The following is an 11,353-nucleotide window of genomic DNA, read 5'->3' as shown; positions in this document are numbered from 1 at the left end:
CAGCATTCAGAGGTTTGCTTTACAGCAGCGACAGGAACCTGCAGTGCGGAGATGACTCACTGATTTCTGGGAGTGTGTTGTGGGCATGCTCTGTGACCTATGAAGAGGTCATTGTGCAGGGAGGGGGAGGAGGTGAGACGTGACATCATCTATTGTGGCTCTTGTGTTAACTATAGATAGGTGTTATCCGTCATTGTAATCCTGTCTGTGTGAATAAAGAGATGATTGTTGAGAAAACATATCCTGGAAGATTTAATCCCTGCCCCCGATACAGTATAGCTCCACCCACAGGACTCTGGGGACAATTTGCATAAACCCTACCCCCATCCATCCTTCTTCATGATCAGTCTCCTCTTCCAGGACTGAGGATTCAAAAATGAGTCGTACAGGATTAGAAAAACATGGTTTCTGACTTCCAAAAACAGGCCCCCCCCCGTCCATGGCTTGTGTTTAGCCCTGCAGCCCCTGTCCAGTGAGTGGGGCTGAGCTGCAATACCGCACACAGCCTGTGGACAGATGTGGCGCTGTTTATGGAGAAAGCAGCCAGGTTTTTGTAATCCTGTGCAGCAAGGTGTTAATTGTCTAGTGCACGACCAGAAGTATGTGGAGGGAGAGAAGCAGATGAAGTCGTCTTACTTTCACTTTCCGTTGAGAATATATAATAAGGGCGAGCCGGCGGGTGACGACCAGAGAGCTGAGCACGGAGCGGGCGACCTACCTGCACGGTGAGGACGGATTTTCTCATCAGAATTTGCGTCGTGTAAAGTCACGTAAGTCACCGCATTCAGCAACGAGACATAACTCTGCAGCAGAGGCACCGCTTAACCCTTTGAGGGCTGGGGCTTCTTACTTTACCCTTTAGGACTAAGGGAATTTCTTCAAAGAGAAATAACTTTTTTCTTTTTCCGTCGATGCAGCCACGCGGGTATTTCTGTGGGATCAATCACGTTTGGCATTTTTAATTTTCCATTCATATAGTCACATGAGGGGAGAAGTTAGATTTTTATGGCACCATTTAATTTACCGTGTCTTGTATTGGAAAATAGAAAAAATTAAAAAACCCCGACAATTCTGACAATGTTTTTGGGGTTTTGATTTTACAGTGTTCACTGTGCAGGAAGACTGACATGACGTCCTTATAATGTGGTCAGCACCCGGCATACCCGGGCAAGTGCCGGGGCGCACTGCTCTGCTATGAGTGCTGCCATCAGTACAGACGCAATCGCTCATTGCTGGAGCGCAGGGAGCTACTTTCACACTCACGTTTTGTGCGGATCTGTCATGGACGGATCCATTCAGATAATACAGCCGCTCAGAACGGATCCATTTGTATTATCTTTAACATAGCCAAGACGCAGGGCTGGTGCAAGGATTTTTGCCAACACAAGCAAAGCTACATTTTGCGCCCCGCCCCAGAAGTTGAACTCTATGGTTCAGTTGACCCATTGTTGTCCGTTTGTTGCAGCCGTAATACAGACGCTAAAATGCTCCAATAGTTCGGCCATGTGAAAGCAGAGAGGTTTTCATGTTTTATGTAAATATGGCTTAAAAATAAACAAGATGAAAGGCACAATTAAAAAACAAACAAACCAAAATCAGTGTAAAGAACCATAAGAAGGCAGATAGCGCATGCACACAACCGCCATTTTCTGACCCATTAATTTCTATGGGGCTGAATTTTTGCAACTGTTCTGCAAATTACAGAGCAAGTCCTATTCTTGTTCATACTTTCAGACGATAACACCCCCTGCAATTGATTAGTGTGAGAAAAATACAGAACGCACGCAGAAGGACGCCCCCCCCCCCCCCCCCCCCCTCAGCTCACCTGGCCCTGGTCCCGTCTGCATGGCTTCTCCTCTGTGTGGTCCTGGTATCTTCTCTCTGCTTCACACAATCGCTGGTTTGAGGACCGAATTTTTCGCCCTCTAAGACGCACCGGCCCATAAGATGCACCTAGGTTTTAGAGGAGGATAATAAGAAAAAAAAATTCCATTGCACCTCAGACCCCCAATGTTAATCAGACCTCAGATCAGACCCCCAATGCCTCAGATCAGACCCCCATGTCAGACATCAGCCCCCCCATGTCAGACATCAGCCCCCCCATGTCAGACATCAGCCCCCATGTCAAACATCAGCCCCCCATGTCAGACATTAGCCCCCCATGTCAGCCATTAGCCCCCCATGTCAGCCATCATGCCCCCCATGTCAGACATCAGCCCCCCCATGTCAGCCATCATACCCCCCATGTCAGCCATTAGCCCCCCATGTCAGCCATTAGCCCCCCATGTCAGCCATCAAGCCCCCATGTCAGACATCATGCCCCCATGTCAAACATCAGCCCCCCATGTCAGACATCAGCCCCCCATGTCAGACGTCATACCCCCCATGTCAGCCATCATGCCCCCATGTCAGCCATCATACCTCCCATATCAGACATTAGCCCCCCATGTCAGCCATCATGCCCCCCATGTCAGCCATCAGTCCCCTATGTCAGCCATCATGCCCCCCATGTCGGCCATCAAGCCCCCATGTCAGCCATCATCCCCCCATGTCAGCCATCATACCCCCCATGTCAAACATCAGCCCCCCATGTCAGACATCAGCCCCCCCATGTCAGCCATCATACCCCCATGTCAGCCATTAGCCCCCCATGTCAGCCATCAAGCCCCCATGTCAGACATCATCCCCCCATGTCAGTCATCATGCCCCCATGTCAAACATCAGCCCCCCATGTCAGACATCAGCCCCCCCATGTCAGACATCAGCCCCCCCATGTCAGCCATCATGCCTCCCATGTCAGCCATCATACCCCCATGTCAGCCATCATGCCCCCCATGTCAGACATCAGCCCCCCCATGTCAGCCATCATGCCCCCATGTCAGCCATCATACCCCCATGTCAGACATTAGCCCCCCATGTCAGCCATCATGCCCCCATGTCAGACATCATTCCCCCATGTCAGCCATCATGCCCCCCATGTCAGCCATCAAGCCCCCATGTCAGCCATCATCCCCCCATGTCAGCCATCATACCCCCATGTCAAACATCAGCCCCCATATCAGCCATCATACCCCCCATGTCAGACATTAGTCCCCCATGTCAGCCATCATGCCCCCATGTCAGCCATCAAGCCCCCATGTCAGCCATCATGCTCCCATGTCAGCCATCATGCCCCCCATGTCAGCCATCAAGCCCCCATGTCAGCCATCAAGCCCCCATGTCAGCCATCATGCTCCCATGTCAGCCATTAGCCCCTCATGTCAGCCATCAGCCCCCCATGTCAGACATTAGTCCCCCATGTCAGCCATCATGCCCCCATGTCAGCCATCAAGCCCCCATGTCAGCCATCATGCCCCCATGTCAGCCATCAAGCCCCCATGTCAGCCATCATGCCCCCATGTCAGCCATCAAGCCCCCATGTCAGCCATCATGCCCCCATGTCAGCCATCATGCCCCCATGTCAGCCATTAGCCCCTTATGTCAACTTTCTCTCCCTCCATGTTAAATCACCTATGTCACATTTCTCCCCCCATGGAACATCACACACACCCCCCCCCCCCCCCCCGGCTGGCCCTGGCCCCATTCCCATGTCGCAGACTACAGACATTGTCCCCCCTCTCATCATGTCACTGTCACCTTCCCCCCCTCCATTTATCATTGTTGTTTGTGTAATCATTTTTTAAAACACATTTATGCCGTGCGCTCTGGCTCTAGTGCGCTCATCAGTGATCACCCACCTGTCCTGCTGCTACGACAATCTGGCTGTGTGTGAGTCAGACTCACAGACAGTCATCTCCAGTCCCTGCTGCCACCCGCTGCCGAGGCTGCGCCACTCGCCAGTCACGCCACCCTGGCCTGACCCCGTGACCGTGTTGCCGGGCCCGTGCCGCTCTGTGAACTGCAGCGCAACTCACAAATAAGTGATTTAAAAAAAAAAGAAGGTTCACTATTCCACCCTCCCCCAGGGTGCACCCTAAGGCAGCCACTTGGTCTGCCTTATGGTAGCACCGGCCCTGCCAAGACGGATCCGTTTTCTATTGTGCCAGATTGTGTCATAGAAAACGGATCCGTCCCCATTTGGCTCAGTTTCATCAGACGGACACCAAAGTGCTGCAGGCAGCTTCCAGAGAGGAATGGAGACTGAACTGAGGCAAACTGATGCGTTCCGAGCGGATCCTTTTCCATTCAGAATGCATTAGGGCAAAACTGATCCGTTTTGGACCGCTGAGCCCTGAACGTATCTCACAAACGGAAAGCCAAAACGCCCGTGTGAAAGTAGCCTAAGTCACATAAAAGCCATTTTCAGCAGCATACAGACTCTGGCTGCCGCTGCCTCCCTTACAAGCTTCAGTGCTGGGGAGCTTCAGACACGCCCCCTCTTCACTCCAGCAGAGCAGACACGCTCCCTCTTCTCTCCAGCAGAGCAGACACGCCCCCTCTCCGCTCCAGCAGAGCAGACACGCCCCCTCTCCGCTCCAGCAGAGCAGACACGCCCCCTCTGCGCTCCAGCAGAGCAGACACGCCCCCTCTCCGCTCCAGCAGAGCAGACACGCCCCCTCTTCGCTCCAGCAGAGCAGACACGCCCCCTCTTCGCTCCAGCAGAGCAGACACGCCCCCTCTTCGCTCCAGCAGAGCAGACACGCCCCCTCTCCGCTCCAACAGAGCAGACACGCCCCCTCTCCGCTCCAGAAGAGCAGACACGCCCCCTCTCCGCTCTAGCAGAGCAGAGACGCCCCCTCTCCGCTCCAGCAAAGCAGACACGCCCCCTCTCCACTCCAGCAGAGCAGACACGTCCCCTCTTCACTCCAGCAGAGCAGACATGCCCCCTCTTCATAGGAGGTGCTGCCTGAGGAGGAGAGAGACTGCAGGGTTGGAGCAGAAGTGTGAAGACAGTCTGTGAGTGAGTCTGCACTCTGTCTCTTCTCTGTGAGTCTGCACTGTGACTGTCTCTTCTCTGTGAGTGAGTCTGCACTATGACTATCTCTTCTCTGTGAATGAGTCTGCACTGTGACCGTCTCTTCTCTGTGAGTCTGCACTGTGACTGTCTCTTCTCTGTGGGTTGGGGGTGGTCATGGAACTCTTGGAGCTGCTGCTGGATGCTGTAGTAGAGCAGCTGCTGGATGCTATGTAGTTGTTTTACTGCCTCATTAAAGGGAACCTGTCACCTCAAAAACGCATATGACACCGCCAGCATTACCTTATAGTCGCCCCCAGTCTGCTATTAATCATGTGTTTGATCCGGTAATCTGATGTTCCATACATGACAAAAACGATGTTTTAAGCGCCATCAGTGCTATCTTGCCGGTCAGCCTGAAGTCAAGGGGGCAGCGGCCTCCCTGCTTCAAGGCAAGATAAGCCCCCCCTAACCGTCCCCTCTTGGGTGTGATTGACATCCTGCAGTGAGGCCTGGGATCCCGTTAGTCTCGCTCATGCGAGGTGTGCTGATGAAATCCCTTGACTTCAGGCTGACCGGCAAGATAGCGCTGATTGCGCTTAAAACATTGTTTTTGTCATGTATGGAACATCAGATTACCAGATCAAACACATGATTAATAACAGACTGGGGGCTACTATCAGGTACTGCTGGCGGGGTCATATGTGTTTTTGAGGTGACAGGTTCCCTTTAAGCAGTTTGCCTCCATGACACCTGCCCCCCCCCCATATCCTGTCCTATCTCATCCTCATGGAGCCCCTGCCGTCTCCTTTCCTCCCTCATGTATCCAGACCTCTGTTCCACCCTCCTATTGCCCTGCACAGACCTCCTGCCCCTACTTCTTGTATGAATCCCCCTCAGAGCCCCTTCCACCTACTTGCTGTGTCCACCCCTCCTGTCCATCCAGGGCCCCGGGCCCCTGTCTCACTCCTCTGCCTCTCATTATGGTGGCGTCTAAACCACATGCACCATAAGGACCTTCTAATGTCTCAGGGTCACGTGACTGTGCCCCCCACCCCGTACTGTGCCCCTTATGCCCCCTTTATTAAATAAAAGTCTTTATTTTTTTCTGTTACAACGTACACCATGCAGGAAAAATATTTTTATATTTGAATAGTTCCAACATTTTCAGTTGCGGCGATACCTGATACCCGATATTTTTTTAATTGTTTATATATTTTTATATGTACAGTAATATTGAAAAGGGGAAATTATTTGTACTTTTAATATTTTAGTTTTTTTTTTACTTTTCACACAATAAGGCTAGGTCTACACGATGACATTTGTTGCGCAACAATAAGTCGCAAGACAGATAGGGCACAACTACGCTGCAACATTTGTCGCGTGCCAATTTTTATAATGGTAGTCTATGGTGTCGCACTGCGACATGCGACATGCTGCGACTGCGACGCGACCGTGACAGAAATATCCATCCCCAATTGATTTTTTGCGACTGTCGCAGTTGCAGCATGTCGCAGTGCAACACCATAGACTACCATTATAAAAATTGTCGCGCGACATTGGTACGACAATATGTTGCGCGACAAATGTCATTGTGTAGACCTAGCCTAAGGCTACTTTCACACTACTTTCACACCGCATGAACGGATCCAGTTGTATTATGTCTTCTATAGCCATGACGGATCCGTTTTCTATTGTGTCAGATTGTGTCATAGAAAACGGATCCGTCCTGGCACACAATGTAAGTTGTAACGGAACGCCTAGCACCCCGACCGGGTACCTCCGTTGATAGATGCTCCAAGTGCTTCCAGAGGACTCCAAGCACTCCACTTGATACCGTCAGCGCTGCAGACCCCACGAACTGCCGAAGCTTGGTTGAGGTCTCGATGTCTCCTACCCACCCTGGACCTACGACAAGGCTCCAGGCTCCAGTGGGTGAACCTCTCCTAAATCCAGAGACAGGAACCAGGAGCAAGCTCTTACAAGAGCTTATACTCAGGGGAGTATTATGATATAGCAATCCCCAAGAGTGTAGTTATCCCATCCCCCAGACATGAGCCAAGACTTCATAAAGGGGCAAAGCAGGAGCTCTCTTTATTTGAACACACAAGCATTGATTTATACACATCCTCCAACAAGGTTACCACCCACAGGGTTTTGTAAAAACAGCCAATCACATGCATTTACAGTATTCAAACCTTCCCAGCAATTGTACACAAAATCCCCTTCCCTCTGTCTGTAACGCAATCAACAAAATACAATGAGCATTGTCTGAGACGCAATTAACTAACACACTGGCATTGTCTGAGACGCAATCAGCAAAATACAATTACCAAACGTAATGGGCTAACTTAATCACTCACAGACAGAAAACACACATTTTTCCCCAAAACACAGAAAACACCACAAAACCCCACATACCCCCATAATGTATACATCCATGGATAGCTCTGATCTAGGTGAACAACATATCCAAAAATCACCCAGATCCGAGCAGGGGTTCCCGAATTTCATGGAAGTCACATTTGGCCGGCCGCAAGCATGGCTTTCCTGCCCAAAACAGTTCCACAGATTTAAGCTGTGCGGCCGGTCTGTCTTCTCCTTCAAAGTTAGTATGGGCCATAATCCTGGGGCAGGAGGCTGGCAACCAGCCCCCTCCAAAACACTGTGGCGAGGTTGGTTTCGCCACATAAGTCAATAGGGACGGATCCGTTTGGCTACGTCAGGCGGATAGCAGTTCGCATTGCACCCGCACGCAATACTCGCTCGTGTGAAAGGGACCTTATGGTGAATGGGATTCTGCGGCTGTGAAGTGCCTCATGCACAGCTTAGCAGACATCTTACTGTGACAGACCTGGGAACCTTCAGCAGCTCCCAGGTTGTCATGGTAACTGATCGGAGCCCCACTATTTCACTAAGGGGGCTCCTAATAGAAGGCAGCGGGAGCCTTCTCCCTCTACCTACTCCATAGATGCCGCAATTGCTATTAACCGCAGCATCTAAGGGATTAAATGACCAGGTTCGGCGTCATCACCGATCCCAGTCATTGTGGCCAGGTGCTTGCTGTATTATATAGCTGGCACCCGACGCGTATGGAGCAGGCTCACCGATTAAACTTTTTCAACTCTTTCTGGGGGCTAATGGAACAAAAACAACTATTTCGCCCTTGTATTTTTGAGTTTTAAATTCTGAGCTGTTCGCCGTGTGGCACTAATGATGGGGGTCATTTCTTATACCGACTGTTTTTTAGAGCGTGATTAGACCAGCGCAGTTGATTAGACTGTAGTATTTACAAGGAGTCGTGTAGCAAGTGATGAATGAGGCGTCTTTGTATCCGTCAGGGCGCGGGGGGGATCACGTGAATACGACTACGTGTTGGTCACTCACGAATTAGGTGCAAAAGTGCAGACAAAAAGTTGCAGCCATATCGACATGTTTTCTGTTTGTGAAAAGGCGCTCGTCTCCCTGATAATAACACAAAGGGGATGAACAGAACTGCGCCACCGCTGGAGAGGAGTCAAAATTAGAATGTTTTTGCACCTAATTCATGGGTAAAAAAGGCGCACCTACATAGATAGGCCGAAAAAAGGCACAAAAAAAGTCACCAAAATTAGTCTAAAACTGAAAATTGTGGAATGAGGTGCAAACGCTTCGGAAGCAGGAGCGCTTTCATCAGTAAATGCGCCTAAAAAATTAGACCGTCTAAAATAGGAAAAATTAGACTAAAACAGGGGCAAAACACTATAATAAATGACCCCTAATGTGTTTCCTTTGCTCTATGGGTTGGTGCGAATGCAGCGATACCAAATATGTATGTGTTTTTTTCATACGTTTTACTACTTTTACACAATGTAAACAGTTTTAGTTTTTTGTGGTATTTGTTGTTTGTGTTCTCACATTCAAAGAGAAGTAACTTTATTATTTTCCCGTCGATGCAGCAATATGAGGGCGTTTTTTGTGGGATCGATCATGTTTTTAATGCGACCATTTTGAGGTACATATAAATTATTGACTGATTATTTTCCACTTTGTGTTTTTTGTTACTTTATTTGATACCCTGTATCGGCCGCACTGTCAGTACCTGAGATCTGATGGGACGAGGGAGGGGAGTATACAGTATATACAGGGCAGTGGAGGACTTTTTTGCTGTTCTGGGGACCGCACTGTCAGTACCTGAGATCTGATGGGACGAGGGAGGGGAGTATACAGTATATACAGGGCAGTGGAGGACACTTATGCTGTTCTGGGGACCGCACTTGGGACATCTTGCGAGCTGCGCCCTGACCCGATTCAGTTCAATGGCTATCCTGCTACACAGAGATCTCTGGTCATGTGACAGGTGTCTGCGGACAAAGCCATCGTGTAGCCTCAGACCAACCGCTTCTGATCCTGGAGCCTAAAGCAATAACATCCCTACAGCCATATCTGCTCAGGATCGCCAAGATCACCAGGGGAGGGTAACACTATGGCAGTACTGAAGACTGACGAATGCAAGCTGCCGCATTACAGGAGGCACGGCTCTGCTATACACCGGAGGCACGGCTCTGCTATACACCGGAGGCACGGCCTTACTATATACTGGAGGCACTGCTATAGTGGAGGCACGGCTCTGCTATATACTGGAGGAACGGCTCTGCTGTATATCGGAGGCACGGCTCTGCTGTATACCGGAGTCACGGCTCTGCTGTATACCGGAGGCACGGCTCTGCTATATACTGGAGGCTCTGCTATATACCGGAGGCACGGCTCTGCTGTATACTGGAGGCTCTGCTATATACCGGAGGCACGGCTCTGCTATATACTGGAGGCTCTGCTGTATACTGGAGGCTCTGCAGTATATCGGAGGCACGGCTCTGCTGTATACTGGAGGCTCTGCTATACACCGGAGGCACGGCTCTGCTATATACCGGAGGCACGGCTCTGCTATATACCGGAGGCACGGCTCTGCTATATACCGGAGGCAAGGCTCTGCTGTATACCGGAGGCACGGCTCTTCTGTATACCGGAGGCACGGCTCTGCTGTATACCGGAGGCACGGCTCTGCTGTATACCAGAGGCATGGCTCTGCTATATACCGGAAGCACGACTCTGCTATATACCAGAGGCACGGCTCTGCTATATACTGGAGGCACGGCTCTGCTATATACCAGAGGCACGGCTCTGCTATATACCGGAGGCACGGCTCTGCTATATACCGGAGGCACGGCTCTGCTATATACCGGAGGCACGGCTCTGCTATATAATGGAGGCACGGCTCTGCTGTATACTGGAGGCTCTGCTATATACCGGAGGCACTGCTATGCTATATACCGGAGGCACGGCTCTGCTGTATACCGGAGGCACGGCTCTGCTGTATACTGGAGGCACGGCTCTGCTGTATGCCGGAGTCACGGCTCTGCTGTATACCGGAGTCACGGCTCTGCTGTATACCGGAGTCACGGCTCTGCTGTATGCCGGAGTCACGGCTCTGCTGTATACCGGAGGCACGGCTCTGCTATACTGGAGGTAACTTCTATTTCCTTCATTCATAGATTTTCCGATAATGGAGCGTCCAGTGTGTCTGATAGAGAACCACGAGGATGGGACCATCCGGGTGAATCAGGAGGCCCTGGAAATCCTATCCCGCTTTACTCACAAGGTGGTTGTTGTGGCCGTAGTCGGGAAATACCGGACCGGGAAGTCCTATCTGATGAACAGACTGGCGGAAAGTAAAAATGGTGAGAGGCGGAATGTGTGCTGGAGACCCCCGGAAATGAGATTCCTATTCTGTCGAAAGACATGAAATGATAGGACCAGGTCCTGGGCCATATATCTCCTCATGGAGACAATGGAGCGTTAGAGGAAGCGTCTACCACTATTGGCCTCCACCCTCCTTTGCTGACCATGGTCATCTCCACGTTGATGATGGGCACTGCCCTTGGTCTCTTCTTGTATAACCCCTTCCTATTACCTCTGTGTGTTTGTCCATTCAGGCTTCTCCTTGGGCTCGACAGTCCAGTCCATGACTAAAGGTATCTGGATGTGGTGCGTTCCTCACCCTGTGAAACATGGGCACACCCTGGTGCTGCTGGACACAGAAGGCCTGGGTGACGTGAGAAAGGTCAGTGTGAACATTCCTGAAGCCGGAGTCATCGCTGCCGTATATACAGCATAGAGCTAGTGGTGTGAGGTCCATCTAGGGTGGCCACTTTCATAGGCCTTCTGTTGCAGTGATTGGGCTGAGTGCTGGATGATCCTCACGTGCTCAGTCAGGTTCTCCTGTTCTGTGCCTGGTCGAGTGGGATGACACAAGCTGGGCACTCATCTCTGGACTGGTTCAGCAGACAGGGAATAGCTCACGTCACTCCAGTCACAGAGCGGGATGTCCTGTTGGCCCCGGGCCTCTAATGACTAAGCGTGAGAGCCACAGAAAAGGAGGACTTACAGATGGAGGGCAGGGAGCCAGGAAGCTGGACTGTT

At 50.9% G+C, this 11,353-nt stretch overlaps 1 protein-coding gene across 2 annotated transcripts in view; it reads left to right on the top strand.

Moving 5' to 3' along the window:
- Nucleotides 1-452: 452 nt before the first annotated feature.
- Nucleotides 453-11,353, top strand: part of LOC120991112 (guanylate-binding protein 1-like) — an 86,315-nt gene continuing 75,414 nt past the window's right edge. The window contains exons 1-3 of one of the 2 annotated variants that reach the window (XM_040420003.1): nt 453-725; nt 10,426-10,611; nt 10,867-10,994. In XM_040420003.1, coding sequence (XP_040275937.1) covers nt 10,437-10,611; nt 10,867-10,994 — 303 coding nt within the window. In that variant the 5' untranslated portion in view covers nt 453-725; nt 10,426-10,436. Of the gene's footprint in view, nt 771-10,425; nt 10,612-10,866; nt 10,995-11,353 lie in introns of both variants that reach the window. The other variant, XM_040420011.1, reaches the window with a different exon arrangement.

This window comes from Bufo bufo, chromosome 1 (genome assembly GCF_905171765.1).
Source record: "Bufo bufo chromosome 1, aBufBuf1.1, whole genome shotgun sequence".
Taxonomy (NCBI): domain Eukaryota; kingdom Metazoa; phylum Chordata; class Amphibia; order Anura; family Bufonidae; genus Bufo; species Bufo bufo.
This window is presented reverse-complemented; position numbering and strand designations above follow the sequence as displayed.